Source organism: Colletotrichum costaricense (assembly GCF_030867565.1).
Source record: "Colletotrichum costaricense strain IMI 309622 chromosome Unknown Scaffold_26.1, whole genome shotgun sequence".
NCBI lineage: Eukaryota > Fungi > Ascomycota > Sordariomycetes > Glomerellales > Glomerellaceae > Colletotrichum > Colletotrichum costaricense.
Window position 1 is genome coordinate 372,553 of NW_026848255.1, and position 16,748 is coordinate 389,300.

The 16,748-nt window shown below is 52.3% G+C and overlaps 4 protein-coding genes across 4 annotated transcripts; 3 read left to right on the plus strand and 1 right to left on the minus strand.

Annotated features, from left to right (window-relative positions):
- Positions 1–3,466: 3,466 nt before the first annotated feature.
- On the plus strand, positions 3,467–4,018 carry CCOS01_15935 (uncharacterized protein; the record flags this gene model as incomplete). The annotated part of the gene is made up of 1 exon (XM_060464073.1): positions 3,467–4,018. The coding sequence occupies one exon, from the start codon at positions 3,467–3,469 to the stop codon at positions 4,016–4,018; it is 552 nt and encodes a 183-aa protein (XP_060305454.1).
- A 414-nt stretch (positions 4,019–4,432) lies between these two features.
- CCOS01_15936 (2OG-Fe(II)oxygenase) lies at positions 4,433–5,818 on the minus strand (the record flags this gene model as incomplete). Its single annotated transcript, XM_060464074.1, has 4 exons — positions 4,433–4,489; positions 4,557–4,645; positions 4,745–5,433; positions 5,532–5,818. The coding sequence occupies 4 exons, from the start codon at positions 5,816–5,818 to the stop codon at positions 4,433–4,435; spliced, it is 1,122 nt and encodes a 373-aa protein (XP_060305455.1).
- Positions 5,819–6,375: 557 nt separating this feature from the next.
- Positions 6,376–9,332, plus strand: CCOS01_15937 (uncharacterized protein; the record flags this gene model as incomplete). Its single annotated transcript, XM_060464075.1, has 7 exons — positions 6,376–6,572; positions 6,754–6,813; positions 6,923–7,282; positions 7,464–7,734; positions 7,842–8,008; positions 8,166–8,392; positions 8,524–9,332. 7 exons carry the CDS (start codon positions 6,376–6,378, stop codon positions 9,330–9,332), a joined length of 2,091 nt encoding a protein of 696 aa, XP_060305456.1.
- A 4,659-nt stretch (positions 9,333–13,991) lies between these two features.
- CCOS01_15938 (major facilitator superfamily transporter) lies at positions 13,992–16,192 on the plus strand (the record flags this gene model as incomplete). Its single annotated transcript, XM_060464076.1, has 4 exons — positions 13,992–14,304; positions 14,418–14,518; positions 14,587–16,069; positions 16,122–16,192. Coding segments are annotated over 4 exons (1,968 nt in total), but the record flags the coding sequence as incomplete, so codon positions are not given.
- Positions 16,193–16,748: the final 556 nt, after the last annotated feature.

Below are 16,748 nucleotides of genomic sequence, written 5' to 3' on the forward strand. Positions count from 1 at the left end.
GCGTACCTGAATCCTGAGGCGCAGTTGCTGGGGGCACCTTCACACGTTGGTTGGCTTAACCTTGAACGGATGATCAAGATATAGCGCGGTCTCTCAAGCTGGCCAATAATCTCCGAGGCGCGGATCCTATCACCAGGGCATTGTAAGGTACCGGTGAATGCGTTCCGGGCACTGCACACGTCTGATTGATCCATGACTCCCAACGTCTCCATCTATTTCGAATCCGAGAGAGCAAAGTATCTTTGTGCCATAGCTGAGGTATCCACGTACCTACGATACCTTCCTGGCCTCGAGCCCTCTTCCAACCCAAGTCCGAAATACATACGGAGTAGACGAACGGAGATACCACCCTCTTTTCTCACTTCCCCATCACCCGTCATTCATCGATTCCACATTTCCGACTGCTGCTCCCCATGCCGACTGTTACACGATCCTGAATGCCTGACAGCTGCCGGAGCAAAATGGAAGGAGCTTCCATTCTGTCAGCGACCCAGCCGCTCGCAGTCGCCAGCCGCGCATCTTGCTTGCTCCTCGACCATTCATCGGGCGCCTTCTCGCCTCATCCCTCCCAAGCCTGACACCACTTCATCCTTGACACCATGTCTTCACGTCAATCCCCGGCTTGGCTTGCAGCACGCCGTGGCACAGCTGTCGACCGGATGCCATGGTGAGCTGACACTGGCTGGGCAACCCCGTCCAACAACAGGACGGCCACGGATGACAAGTTTAACGCCGCATATCCGGAGGCTTTCGGGAACCGCAGTCCATTTCGCAGCAGCCCCTCTCGAATCCTACTCGCGTATCAGTACAAAGATATCAGAGCGGAACTGCACGGGGGCTTTGCTTCTGGTCGATCCGGAGAAACGAACCCACTGTCGCTGCCACCAAATTTCTCAGCGGCTGCCAACGACATACTGGGGCTCTGTTCTGGACGCCATTGCCTCAGCCTCATTCTCGGCCGATTACCTACACAGCTCCATTGATGCTGCCGTGACTCAAGTCATCTTTGCTCCTGGCACTTAACCTTTGTCAATGAGACGCTTTATCTGGCTGTTCAGATGGCAACGTCAGCTTAGGACAAAGGTGTGTAGTCGAGTCGCTACGATTACTTGCTCGATATTGCTTTGATGCCGTTGACAACTGCTCGGCATAGCATTCATCTCAAACAACTCTCTGGTGCCTCGTATAAGATTCACCATCTCAATTCGAGTCATGAGCATCCGAGCGCTACGCCATCGTCCACATTTTGCGGCTAGTAAATATTTTCGATGTCACATTCGTTGCTATGCAACTAGGCATCTCAAGTTTACGGCAGCAGCAATGCCAAAGTCAACCCAGTATCGTTTTCCCATTCCGTGGAAGCAGGCATGGTAGCCTCCTCAAGCTACTGGGTTGGACGATACCTGCCTGGTGGATCTATATGGAAGACGATGCGCTATCGGCGGCTAGCACTTGGCAAAATCCAGATACCGAGAGATTCACGTCCAGTGTTGGGTCCAGGCCTAGACTCTCTCTCCCCGCCCTCGCTTCGAAGTGCCAAAGATGAAATAGTCACTTCCGAAGTTGTGGTTTGGCTCATCGGCTTAGAAGCAAGCTAGCCTTTTGGCAGACCGCCGTCGACCGCCTCCCAACGCCAACCAGCGCCATCAGCCCCAACAAAACCCTCCCCTTTTCTCACCCGATCCGGCAAGTGCACCAAGCATGCGAGACCACCGCCATTGTGGTTCGTTGGAGTCACTGGAGAGGCTCTCGTCAGCCCTACGTCCACGCACGGAACGCTTCTTTGGAATCAAAGACAATGTCAAGCAGAAGTTCTGCCACTACCGATAGCTATATGTCCTAGCGCGTGCTCGCTAACTGAAGGCGTCGCCATCACTTGGGCGGGTACTTCAGCCGATCCTCTGCACCCGGACTTGATAATCCGGGCTTGCTCAGTAATCACCTTGGTTGTCAAAGAGTACCCGGTCCTTGATCGAGCTTATTCTCCAGGGTTCAAACAGAAGACGGGCCGGGATTGCACTGGAACCACTGGGTAACATTAGCAGCTGCGCGCGGGGCGGTCACTTCTTGCTCTGATCTTCAAACTCTCATCATCTGCGCCCTGGGAGGCAGCCTCGATTGGCTGCTGTTTTCAGTTCTGGTCCCAGATTTGAATTGCTGTCAAATGCTTCAAGCTAGCCAATGACTACCGGTTCCATGTGGTCGGCGCGACCTGCATGTTCGCTATTGAGCTGAAGTAAACAGGTTGCGACCCTGTTGAAACACAAAGCCATGACAGGGGCCAAGACGAAGCCACTTGTTTCGGCGAAAGTCAGCTGTATTGAGTCACCTCAGCTTCATTGGGGAAATGCCCCTCAAGTAGCGTTGACTATCGCTCTTTCTAGCGACTATTATTGGGGCATTCCGTGTCCTCCGGCCTAACGTTCTAGCAAAAGACCCCTAGAAAAGTCAGTGCAATCTGACACACGCTCAGCCAGACCAGCGTATGGAAGGAGAGTAAGATGGGTTGTAGCACGTTTTGACCGCTTTTGACTGTGCTAACCAGACTAGCGTGTCCGTAGTCATTCATGTCTCTTCTGTTCCTCGGGCTCAGAAATCAGATTCGACTGTCTCATTAGCAGAACGCGCTTGGACGCCCAGCCGTTGGTTCATAGTGGACGTGCCATTGCGGGTGGATCATCAACACCTTCTCTCCTAGCGGGAAGAAGTGGGGGGTAAACGACAACCCCTGCTCAAACCGATCCTCTACTAAATCCCCGGATCGTGCGCCGAGCATATCATCCCCTCGATCGCGGTCGTTGTGTCCGTCATCGGGCCTTACGGATTCATATCACAACCCCTCCCGAGAAAGAATGCTGGAGCCTGAGCCACCATATCTTGGCAAGAGTCCGAACACGCGGAGACAGTCGATCGCATCTTGCCGTTCGTACCCAATGGAGCGGCACTTTTGAGGTGATCTCGTTTGCTGCGCGGTATACCGGTACTTCTTCTGGCCTCGTAGCAGCTTTTGCCCTCGCCATCGCGCAACCAGACTGAGAAAGACTGCATTCCTAGCGCATGATATCGTGCACCATCGATGCATATCTATGAACGAAGCTCAATCTGGAGTGATGACATCCGGGAGTGATGGCAAGGCTAATTAACAGTCACAACGAAGAGCTTGTGCGGAGATTGGCGGAGTTCTCCCTGATCGATATGGTTTTACTGCACTATGCTGTTGATCCCTCTGAGCATGGATTTCGATATTCGTCTCACGGAAGCGTTGCTTCTGAATTACGACCTCATTGCCTATGGGCTTTTCGACACCGACCTTCCAGATCGAGACACCGGGAAATAGGAGATATCTGGCGTCAACTGGAGAATGGTTCCCACATCGCGCCCGATATAGCCAGTCATTGATCAATATTTTTCAGTATCTGTATCCGTACTTGAGCACCAATTCCTTCCGATTTCTGAGCCTTCAATGATGCGGGGTCGCCGCGGGGAAACGACTATCAAAAGGTATCGGCTGTCTCAGTTCGCGTGCTTCAAACGATTCAGTTGCCAAAATCTGCATCCTCAGACCTCAAGAGGTTTTACTTACCACCCTGGCGGCCTGTTACAACGACCCGATCCGCCTCATCCCGCTAGAGTTCACACCTGTCTCGATATTGGTCACTTCTCACTTTCTACAGTTCGACAATGTACTGGTACAAGACTGCCTCCCCTAGCGGTCATTTACGGCCATAGTCAAGTGTCAAACGTGTTAGTGGCATGCGGCGGAACACCAGTCGGCGGTGTGCCAGTTCTGCCCGTCAAGCATCATGGGCCGGTCGAAGATGCAAATCGCACCATAGCTCTCGTTTTTAGGAAAACAATGATTCCACATCTATCAACCCCATCTCTGCTGTGGAGACATGGCCGGGAGCGGTCCAGCATCCCAGCGTCTACGGAGTACGGTATGCCGGAATGCAATTCTTTTCCCTTTCCAAACCCAACGAGCCTGTCATCCCCGTGCCTCTTGTCAGGTGGAGAATAGTCACGTATCCATGTCTGCTTAGTTTCACGGCGCATGCGGGCGCATGGGGGCTGGCAAGTCAGACGTGGAGTTCCTGGCGATGGAGATCCATCGATGGATTTGGGAAGCCGAGGCCTAGGCTGCGTACGTATACAACTCCGACGTCGTCCAACCAGCTCCAACAAACAGGTGGTCGGTCCGCCTCACTACTTTGGTATGTAAGTTCAACTTGATCAGAGGAAAAGATCAACAGGCCGCGCTCAAAGTATCAGGGCTCCAGCTTTGCTCTTTTTAGGTTTCACTGTTGACTAGGTATTTGCTGCATTTTGCCGGAGTCTCCATCATAGTTCGAGGCCCTCTTGTTAACCTGGGAAGTCTGGACCGCTCACAACTCGAAGGCTAAATCCTCGTCCACATCTAATCCACAACCACACACTACTTGCTACCATGTGGCATTTCAACTTTTGCTAGTGCCAAACGTTTGGCGATGAGCTGTCAATACTACGTCAGAAAGCACTTTCCTAATCAGCGATTCCGCCGATCGGGTGCATAGACTCACCTCACCGCACGTCACCGGTCCGTACTTTGCCGGGCTACTCTCATCAATGCAGGTCGGAAGGACGCCAAGCTCCTGGTCGAAATTGAATCCTGTTTTATTGCGAGACAATTGATCAGTGAAAAGGGAACCAGAAGGTGGGCATCATCCTCCAAGTTTATGACCTCATGATGAAAAGGAGAATCTCTTACCAAAGAAGAAGGGCATGGAGATCCTGTCCTCTCTGCCGTGCTGCACGACGCGGTGTACAGTCGACTTGAGCCTATCGTTTGTCATTCTCATGAAGAAGTCACCAATGTTAACAACAAACGTGCCGCGGATCGGCGGCGCCCACATCCACTCCCCCGCACTGTTGAGCACTTGCAGTCCTCGGTGACTGTCTTGCCACAGAAGAGTCAAGATTTGCAAGTCCGTGTGCGCGCCGACGCCGACCTCGTCCGGGTCCTGGATCGGCTCGTCCCCGTGACCGGGATAAAAATTTATTGCGAAGTCACCGCCGGGGTAGGTAGTGAGTGAATCGAAATAATCTTCCGGCAGGTCGAGGGCCAGAGCAATGACACGGATAAGACGGCGGGAGAGGGCCAGGCACTCGCGCCAGTGCGCCAACACTGTGGCCTTGAAATCCGGAAGGACGGCAGAGTCGCCATCGTCAGTCCACTCAAAGTCCTCCCGAGGTAAATGCGCTCTGACGTTCACAGGAACCTGGTCGAGCCGGTTCTCGTGGAGAGGATCGAAATCGGGTTCATAATGACAGAGGAAGGCCTCTTTCCTATCTTTGGTCTCGCCCGGGTTGGCCTGCCGCTCCCGGAAGCCGGTGTACCCGTAGGCCGATGTGTTGGAGGTGAGCTTTCGCTTTTCCTTCTCGGGAAGCTTGAAGAACCTAATTTCCAGTAAGCTCAGATGTCTCCGGAAACGTATCCGCATGGTCTGCAAAAGGATTCGGATTAAGTGAAACGGTGAGTGGGCGAGCCTACTTACTCTCTTCCCTTTTGATGCGCCGCTTCGATCACTTGCTCGGGAATGCCGTGATTCTTGATATAAAAGAACCCGCTGTTTTTGGCAGCACTCAAAATCTCCAGGGCAATCGCTTTGCGTTCTTCAAAGTCGCCTGTAAGCCCGCTCAAGTCGATGATGGGCACGTCGTCGAGGGTGCAGTCTTTAGGTGGGCTCGTGGACACCAGCCTGTAAGTCGGCCCATCAAAAGTATTGAGCACGACCTTCTTCTTTCCCGTGGGAACAGTTTCGACTGCGGTTGCTGCGGTCATTTCGGAAAGCACTTTATCTACAGCCTGAGCCTCTGGAGCGCCACGATCTTCAAAGCGATCACTATCAAAATGATATTTAGTCGAACAATATCGTGATTTGGTGCACCTGTATCCCCCAATGTCGGCAATGCGACATGTCAGAGTGGGGGTAATGATCTGCTATATATAAAACTTCAATACCTGAAGCTGACGTTACACGACTCAACATTTTACTGCCGCCACTATTGAACTCCTTACATGCTGTCGAAGATTATCCTCAGGATAAGGTAAGGTGCTGAGATAAGGTTATCACCTATCCGTCGATTTCCGGTTATTTCCTTCCCCAATCGCGCTGCCCCGCTACGTGGGTCTCCACATGAGCCAACACATAAAGGGCCACTGTCATCCGGCTATCTCCTGTTCCGTCCGATCACCAACGATCACCTACCAACACTTTTTTCTCCGTTCCCTTCATTCGGAACGAAACAACTTGCTTGCAACTATATCGCATCCGGCCCATCTCCCGAAAGCTGGAAGGTTATGAGGTGGGTAATCGATTAAGCGGACCGAGGCAGGATATGCACGCCGGAGCCGAAACGCCAAGCGTGCGACGGCGCAGGTTGAGCGACGACAGCCGACGGGATGTGGTGGGGATGGAGGAGTCGAGCCGGAAGAGAAAGAGGCGGATCCTCTCCTGTGACACGTGCCGGAGGCAGAAGTGTCGGTGTGAACTCGACGAGGATTCCGAGGCGTGCGCGAGGTGTCGTTCGTTGAGGTAAGTTGATGATCGGCGCTTCGGGTTGTTGTTGGTTTGATAAGTTGTCGCTCGAGCTATTCGCGTTTCCTCATTGCAACCGTGACGAGGGCTCCCCCTTACAACATGAGAATCCAACCAATTGGAAGAGAAGTTTCAGAGGAGCTGATGAATGTAGAATTACTTGCACATGGAACGACAGCGGCGATACCCATTCAGTTTCTTCGCGCGAACCGCCGGCCAAACTTGATGTGGAGGGAAGGTATGAATCCCATGACTTGAAATATTCCCCTGGTCCACTGGTTTTATACCATTTGCCTAATACGGCAATACTTACGAAACCAAAGCGCTAACTGACTTTCCATCGGCAGGTTCCGAAGCCTAGAAGCGTCTATAGTAGACCTCAAGGCAACGGTGCAGGCGCTAGCATCGGGCAGCCGGCCAGAAGTGAGACGGGCGTTGGCAACGGGGCGCCAAGAGAGACTCTATCAACCGCAGCAGCAATATTCACCGGCCGATAAGAGTGTTGTCGACGATCACGATTCTGAAAAGGCCAGGGAAAACGAGGACGTCGAGCCAGGAGACCGACATGTTTACTTATCTCCAGCAGAAGTTGTCCGAAAAGTTGGAAGCCAACTGAGTGGAGGTTATCGAAGGACATTCGATGTCCAAGCTGATGTCGTTTCGTCAGGTATTTTGGACGACAAGACGGCTCGTGATTTGGTTGCAGAGTGAGTTCTTTTATTCAACGTCGCCTCAAGTACTTTGGACATGAGCTTGGTTAGGAAGGAAAAAGAAACCACTATGCATGTTAGAAGTCGGGTGGGCGAATCATGTTTCGCCAACATGTTTGTCACAACTACATCGTCGTATTGGCAACTAGCTAATATTTTGCTAATCCGCGATACATAGGTTCGTCAGTCGAAGGCGGAATACCCTCCTAATCAACAGCGAAGCCGACCTCGCCCCAAAGAACAGGGACCTCCGGCACGCCTCGCCCTTTTTACACGATGCCTGCTGTCTGCACGCGATGCGCTTTTCCGAGCACAGCTCGTCGGTACTACACCGCCGTGTGTTTGAGCACGTGCGCCTACAGATGGGTCAGCTAATGATTGCGAGCCCGTTGCCTTTGGAAGAGTTGACAGGCATCATGATTATGGCTTTGTGGGCTTCAGCACCATCGGTACGTTGTGCCATACATGGCCATTGAGATCCATAAACGTGGAAACAGGAAGAAATCAGTGAACAAGATATTTGGGTGCAGATTGACTGATGCAAAACAAAAAACAGGGGCCGGAATACATCGACAGCTGGTTGGTGAGCGGACATTGTGCGCAACAGGCTATGTTGAGCATCAACTTCTCGGAAGTCTTGTCGCGGACAAAATCAAGGACATCGACGGATGAGGACCAGAGGGTCATGCGACTTTGGGCCAACACGTGCTTGGTAAATCTCCAGTGAGTCTCCCCTGCCATGGTTGATGTTTTGATTTATCAAAGGGAATGAATTACATCTGGAAAAAGGAAGATGGACGTTGTTGGAACGGGATCTACAATACTGATTGTAGAACCAACCAACACATTAAGAATATCGCTAATGCCGATCAATATGCAGTTGGGCCGCGACCACTAGTCGACCAGCGACCGTACCGGCTGCATACCTCCTGCAGTGCAAGCTTCTACTCAACTTTGAGAAGCCGACAATGCTCGATGCCATGGTCTACGCCGAGATCATGCTTTACATGATCCTACAAGACAAGTTTGCGCAACGATCTTACTTAGGAAGCGACGGCACATGTGAAGAGCTCTCGGCGTGGAAGACGAGGTGGAATTACCTATTTGGTAAGTACCGAACGCAGCTGGTCCCCACGACGCGACGACGTACATTCAAAGAAAAGGCGCCGACCACGACATGTCCATCAATTGTAATGCTAGCAGGCATCATTGTACAAGCTGACGTATCGATTGAACAGATCTTCCGGCCGCATCAACATTGAGGATAAGTTACTCAATAGCGTGGCTCATCCTCGCCCGGCGTTCACTCGAACACGATCAAGCCACCTCGGATCAAGACTCCTTGTCCAGCTCACCGAGACTTGCTCCGGCCGATGCGCGAGCGGATAGACGACAGAGAAACGCGGATCCGCAAAGCCCTCCCGACATGACGCAGTCGCGCGTGCGAGCCTTTGCGACAGACGTCGTCAGGGCCTTTGTCGACATGCCCGGTTCCCGCGCAGAGGAGCTGCCCGAGTTCCACCGCCTGTGTGTCGCATACGCGATGCTCATCATCTCCAAGTACGAGCAGAGATCTTCCTTACTTGAAGGTGATGGTGCGGGCGTGGGCGAGGGTGACGATGCGGTGTTGGAACTCCTCCGCGCGGCACAGAGGCACAACGGCGTCCGAGGGAACAGCGCACCGTCTGCGATTCAATTCGGCCTAGAGAGGGCTTTGAAAAAAGTAGCGGAGAGGACGGAAGCCCGCGCTGGTAGCACAGCCAGAACTACTGCCGGGGGCGACGGCCATGGGTTGCCGGAAGTGGGAGTGTCGTTTGTGAGGAGTGGAAGCCTTCGGGGTCCGTCGGCCGTGGCCGCAGCCGCGACGGCAACACCGACTTGGACACATCATCATCAGGACAATGTACCGGGACAAAATAACCATAATCCATCTTCCTTTACAGGAGCGACGCTGGTCCCGGAGTTTGATGAGTCGCTCTCCCTGGAGACAATGGATATCTTCTTCAGCGGCGGCCACCTTGGGCTCGGCGACCACTCATTCTTTTGACGTCACGACTTCGCGCGTCCGTAAAAGTAAGGCCGTTGGGTTGAGTGAAACATGCTTGGAAATTGGGAAATACATAAAGAAAGAAAATCATGAATGTGTTTGGAGCAAGAATTTCGAGCAATAACAGTCGCACGCCGGACACCTTTGTTCTCGCCCCAGCCCTTTGTCTTCTTCCTGGACCGGCTTCGGCTCCGGAAAAGATGCACAACGCCCAAATCTCCCCCAGAAATCGCTCTGTTCCTCATATATCGAGCGAGTCCATTGGTATATCTGGTACATTCTTTTGGAAGAACGTTTGCAATCTATAAGTAATGGCGTCGCTCGGCTTTCTCGATGTGAAAATCTTTTAGATACCCGGGGCCCTCATACCTGTGCAAGAGCAAAATAGTAACTGGGGGTTGTGTTCCGCCGTTTTGTCGTGAATCTTTGATTTCCAAAGACCCCCAATACCGAGACATTGGAGATATTGGCGTGACGTCGACTTCTAGTGGGCGCACAGAGAAAGTGCAACTCTCGCAAGGCAGGCGTGCTCCGTGAAGCCTCCAAGCGATCCCTCTGCCGGAATACACACTTTCTGAATACTCTCGAGTTCGCCAGGCTCCCCACCCGAATATACAGAAAGCCTTCATATACCCCCTCAATCCCATTCCTGTCACCAGCCAGCAGGCGCCCGTCTAGGTCGACGGGTCAGGTCAAACTGGCTGAGTGGTGGAGTGGTTCAAGGTCAACAATCAATCACGCCCACAGCCTACTCGACGACAGGCTCCGAGTTCGAGTTCGATTCCCAGCATGAGCACCAAGAGATGTAGCCTACCGAGGTGAACTCTTTTTGGTCCATCCAAGGTCGAGCGCATCCAAGTGCACACGGGGGATCACGCCAATGATGTATGAAACGCCCGATTTCGTCTGGATGTCATGTCTGGGTAGCCGTTGCATTTCCGCTTGCGTCGAAATAAAGACCATGGCTTTCTGGACCGCAGTATCGCGTCGCACGCGCCTAAAGTATTTATAATCGATTGTTCCGAGGATTTATGCAAGGAGTTCGCGACATGGTTGCCTGGCCGCCCAACGGCAAGTCGTTCATGTCGCATCGCGTGTAAGTCGACCGCAGGATTGGGGATTGCGGCGAAAACTATTGCTCTGTCAGTCCAACTGCGGGCCGAACCTCAAGCTAACTAACTGTGAGACAATACTGACAATTATATAGAATAACCCCTCGTGCCCTTTCATAAGGGAAATCGGTGTGCGCCACGGCTGCTAAATGTCTTGCAAATGCCATTGAGGGCACAAAACTTCTCTGGCTGCAGGAAGCTATGGAGAATTCCTCGCGACCTTTCCAGGGGAATTCCCAAAAGCTCTGCGTGCCTCTTTAGCTTAAGAGCTGCATAATGCGCCTGAGAATGTCCGTCGTGAACGCCAATCACGCCTCGGAGTGAAAATCAAAGGTTGTCCACGCCTCGTCAAGTTAAGACAGCGATGCACCGCAAATGCGGTAATGCGCTCCCAAAACCACCGTTCTTGGACCCAATTGTCTGATACACTCGTTTATAGGCCGCCTTATAGTAGAAAGTCGGTTTCTAGTCGAGTTTCGTAATCGACGGGCTCCCGTCGGCCGCTCGGTCGTTGGACGCCATCGTACGATTTTGGCATTTCGCCACCGCGCGATCTACCATAGCTCAATAGCCTGGACCGTCGTCGCCCGCATACCTCCCTACGCATAGAGCAGTAGAGTAGGGTATAGAGGAGAAATATAGTCGTCACCGATTTGTAGTGGCCAATCGACGACAACTATGGCTTTGACACCAAAGTGTATCGTCCACCGGTCGAGCATTAGCCGGAGCTTCCATCCACATAGCTTTCTTTGTATATAGTCTCGTGGAGTCGGTTTCGCCCTTGATCTAGTAACCAAGCGAAGTGACTATCTGGTTAACAATTGAGCCTTTGGTATGCGACACCAGCACTAGTATTTACTCACCGACTACAGCGCGATAAGCATTTCCAAAAATGCATTCGACCTACGTCTTGTCTACGAGGATGCAAAGGATCCGCTTTGACGGCGCATGTAACACATAGTCTCTAAACATAGAGAGAATCGTTGATCGATGTGAATGCAAAGAACACTTGGCAAAGAAAAATATTGTTCGATGCGCGGCACCGGGTTCGAACCAGTGCTGTTTGGTCAGCGAAATTCCGTATTTGGGAGAGATATTGACCTACTTTCTGCCTTTGCCGATGATGGGAGGGCAACGAGTTAACCACTACTCCAACCACGCTTCTGCAGCTGTCAGGCTGTTTGTTGTTAATTTCCTCCCGTTTCTGGAACCCAAGTAGCTCGGGACTCGGGTATTCGAGAGTAAACTCGCGCGTATTCGATTTGAGGGGCTGCGTATTGTCCATTCGTTTGCTGTCCGTTTGCAAATTGCCCATTCTGGTGAACCAAGCAATACGCCAAGCCATACTCAGCTGGAAGCTGCAAGAATCCAAGAACCGAATACTGAATTGTCCACAGCTCGAGATTGTGCGATTCTCGGCATTTTCGCTGGTCTACGGAGTCCGCTTCGCTTCGCCTCGAAAGCTACAAACAAAGCGATCCGAGACCCGCAAGCTGCAGAAAACCGAAGACCGATTCCAATTTTGTCGGATATCCTGGAATCGCTGGCATGGTGTTGCTGTAGTCGGTATGCATCTGTTACGTGCGTAGTCGTAGTTGCGGTGTGATTTGTGAAGGCGTGACGCATATCAAAACTGCAGTACTAGCCACAAAACGGCAACTGCCCCAACGGCTGTTTGACTTCGCGGTTTCCGTTTCTAACGTAAGGCAATTCCGAGCCTAGTAGCTGCTTCAGTCTCTCCATTCAAATTTCCGGGCTACTTTGCAGAGCGGCAAGAAGACCAGAAGTGCGTGCGAAGTTCGAGCCTTCGAGGTGCAGTCGAAGAACTAAAAAACATGGGCGATTTCCTGACTTGGAAACTTTGCTCTTGCAGTTGACAACTGCCATCTTGCCAGCCCGTAATTGTCTATTAGCAAGAGGGACACAAATTACAAACTCTCTTCTGAAATATCACAACACGCTGGAGGTCACCAACGACAACCAACTTGGCCCAAAAGCGCGGAATCTCATGTTTCGGACTACTTGTGATATCTGGTGAGAGTATTGTGATTTGTCGCTGAACCTGTAGAGACAAGGTTTGGCCAGCTGCTGAGACTTGACCTGGGAGACAAGTTGATCTTTCCTTCCTAGAACCGCGATAAAGGAAAAGAACATAATGAGCTTGGCTCTCAGCTTGCCGCGAAACTGAGAGGCCTTTCCGAGGGCCATCAAGAGGACTTTGAGCCATTTTTGAAGGATGGAGGGGGTTTGTAAGTCCGTACTAGGAGCGCCGAAAGAGGAATGAAACAAGACGCATCGACCGACTTGGCAGAAAATTCGTGGTCCTTTTCTTGGTCTCTTCAACAGTCACTTGACTGCCAGCACGCCCTACAGTCCTACGGACCTACGGAGCCAGCCTAGTGTCGAAGTGGATTGAGCCGAAGAAATACGCGACCCGTTCTCGGAGCTGGACGTGCCATCAGGTCGCGACAAAGTGCCTGTGGTTCTAGATCAGAGTCCGAGGCTTTGGTCGTTGGCGTTCACAGTAGCTCGGTTGAGGCTTTCAGATCGGACCTTCATCCCTGCAACGAGTGAAAGCTTGGCTTTCACGAACACAGCCCCTCCACAAGTGCTTTCTTGGTATCCATACTTGTCTAGATCTGGATGGGCTGCATAAATGCACATCTTCGGAGATAAGCTCGTCTTGGTAAGACTGTGCTAACAACCATTTTTTTGCGACGGGGGCACGGCCGTGGGTCCAAAATATGATGGGGGAGGAGGACAAAGCAGCAATACGTACTCCGTACTAGGTACACACACGACGACGAGCTCTTTTCGGGGTCTTGGTGACGCGAAAAGGTAAACTATAGATCAAGATCAGCCAGGCAAAAACAGTTGCTTCACATGTTGAGATGAGTTGGTCAAGCTTGGATTGAAATGGAAGCTTTTCTCTGCGCTTTCTCTCTCCTCAATTTGGACGGCGAGTTTGCGTTTGAGTTTCTGCGCAAAGTAGAGTCAGTGCACCCTGATCAGTAATCATAAATAAAACTTGCGGAAGATTGGACGCCAACTTGGTCAAGACGATGAATCTCTAGTTCGTTCGTCATTTTGGCGTTTTCCCTTCCTTTTCCTCTTCGGGACTATGTCCACCTGGTCGGACCGGCCAACCAGTCGTGACCCGGCCGTTTCGGCGAGAGGATCCTCCGCCCGTTGCGTTGGGTCAAGAAGACAGGGCACGGAGGGTCTTTTTACTTCCAGGGCATTTGCTACGTTCCCAAGTACTGTGTTGTGTATACTCCGTATGCTCCGTAAGAACATCTATCCGTACCCTTCCCTGTCCAATTGTAGGGGGACCTGGCCGAAACTCTTGAACTGCATCCACAGCATCCGACAAGCTCTTTCTTTAAGGTTTAATGAGCCACAAAAAATGGGCAAGCACTGCTGGGTACCCCTGCGTCGTATCCCAACACCCCAAGCCCGTAGCTGCCGAAGACAAGAGCAAAGTGCCGGTCAGGGAAGCTAGAAAAGGTACCTCCTTCACGGGTGACTCCACACCTATGTTCAAGGTCACACCATAGCTGGGGGAAGGAGGCAAGGAGATGAGGAGAGGCGAAAGACACGGAAACCTAGAACGGTTAGCCTTTTTTTATTGAACGAGGTCACTTCACCGGGTCCCTCTCTCCAGGTTCTTCTTCCCGACTACCACGACAACCGCCCTACGCCAGACCGACTCGGTTGTGCCTGGCTCTACTCCTTCTCAGCCTTATCATGTCGTGAGACCTGCAACGTCCACGCTGCTCATACAAGCATCTGGAACCTCCAACATTCTGCCATCATGGGTCTTGGCATTCTCGAGTCCAGGACTTTGGACAATGTCCCAGGTGAGTTGTCTTGCACGCGCGCCGGCCGCCCGCGTCCCCGCGCGGCTTCTTCTCAACGCTCTGCCCGCATCGTCCTCCTGTCATCCCATCGCTGACCACCGTCAAAACTCCAGGGACGACGCGCTACTTCGATGATCCAAACCGTCCCCAGACAGCGAACGATTCTCACCACGGACTGAAAGTCGACGCGAGCGGCGATGTGCCCATCATTCTGGTGAGCAGCCGACGGGATAGCTTCTGCGACACAGTCTGTGAACCTCCAGCTGACAACAAGCCCACCAGGTTCCTCAACCATCCGATGACCCCAACGATCCCCTGAACTGGCCCCTTTGGAAGCGAGACCTCATCACCTTTGTTCTCTCCATGACCGCCATCTTCGCGACCGCGCTCGGCCCTATTCTCGCGGCGAATACCGTTACGATTGCCCTCCTGTTCCGTACTAGCTTCACCCGCATCGCACTTTTGACCGGATACTTCCTTCTCGGAGTTGGTGCCGCAGCCATCTTCTTTGTGCCTTCTGCCCGAGTCTGGGGCAAGCGCCATCTCTTCATTCTCGGAATATGCATCCTCGTTGCCTCTTCTGCGTGGGCGGGCTCTGTTGGCACGAGCTACAACTCGCTACTTGGTGCACGCATTGTCCAAGGTATCGGCTGTACTCCCTTCGAGACACTCGTAAATGCTGCCGTCGGTGATCTGTACTTTGTACACCAGCGCGGCTCCCGCATGGCCTTTACGAACTTGGCAGTGTTTGGCGGCGCCTTCTTCACTCCCATTGTTGTTGGCAAGATCACTCACAGCATTGGGTGGTGGTGGACGTTTTACTTGGAGGCCATCTTTTGTGCCGTGTGCCTTCCCGCCGTCTTCTTCCTTTGCCCTGAGACAGCTTACCGTCGGGACATTGCGCTCAATACAGATATGGTTGCTGACTCTATCGAACTCACTGATAACAAGGCATCTTATGTTGGCGGCCCGGGCAGCAGGTCCAGCGACCACGAGAAGCTGAACCCTACGTCAGCGCCCTATGGATCAGGCCTCGAGGCTGTCCGAGGGGCGGGAGCTCAAACTCCGAAGAAGACATTTATTCAATCGCTGGCTTTATTTGATGGTCGCAAGACGGACGAGCACTACTGGAAACTGCTTCTTCGCCCGTTCCCGCTCATCGCTCAGCCCGCCTTTCTGTGGGGATGTCTGATTCAAGGCACCATGATTGGTTGGACAGTCTTCATCGGTGTCATTGTTGCTGCCCTCTTCCTGGGGCCTCCTTACTACTGGAATGAGGTATACGCTGGATACGCCTACGTTGGTGCTTTCGTGGGAGCGCTCGTTGGCTTCATCATTGCTGGCGCTTTCTCCGACTGGAGTGCCAAGTTCTTGACTCGTCGCAACAATGGCATCTACGAACCCGAATTTCGTATTGTCATGGTTCTGCCCATGTTCATTATTGGCTCTATTGGCCTCTACGGGTTCGGCGTCACATCTGCTGGGCTTTCAGCCAGGGAATACCACTACAGCATCCCGCTCGTATTCTTCGGCTTCGAGGTTGCTGGTATGGTCATCGGGGCTGTGGCCAGCTCTCTATACATCGTCGATGCCTACCGCGACCTGGCCATCGAAGGCTTCACTATCATGATCATTTTCAAGAACATCTTCAGCTTTGGTCTTACATTCAGTGCCTATGATTGGATCATCGGGGGTGGTATCAAGCCTACAATGATGGCCATTGCCAGTATTCAGGTTGTTGTTTGTGCCACGAGTATACCAATGTGTAAGTCGCCGATCAGTCACGCCGTACGAAACAGAGAGCTAATTACTTGTAGATTTCTATGGCAAACGCATCCGCGCTTACTTCCATCAACATGATCTACTGAAGTTGACTGGGTTGCGCTGAGCAACCAGTTTGTTCTTTTCCTTCCTTGTTCGATTTGATGTCCGATCTAGAGAAAGACATTTGCCCCCTTGCCTCTAAGCACACGCCCAAAAAAGCCTGAGTGCGTTTCCACGCTCACGTGCGGGCCGTGGGTGAGCCATTGGGCGCCCGCATATACCCTACATCTACCATACTCCATAGTACCATATAGTAATGCCTAGTTCCGTATAACAACCCAGGAGGCCTCCCGATGATTGTACGTAAGCACCAGAGAGTGCAGAGAGTCAATATTCTTATCGTTTTTTCCCGTTTTGCCGCTGGCTTAATTTGGTCTTGCTTCCGACGCTATGACAGAAGGCCCGATCTTCCGTGCATCTCGGGAGGGGCATCTTTGGCTCCCGGCGAACAGACGCGTACAGTTTGGCCGAGGTCGATGTCTTTTGCACGGATGTATGCCCGCCTCCGCGTTGTAGATTGGGGTGCTTTGTGATGCCCGCTTCCAGGGTTCGGTCGGTGCTGGGTGTAAGGGAAGGTATCACGATGTCTTGGGAGAGAGATAGTTTGTACGCGCTGGCTT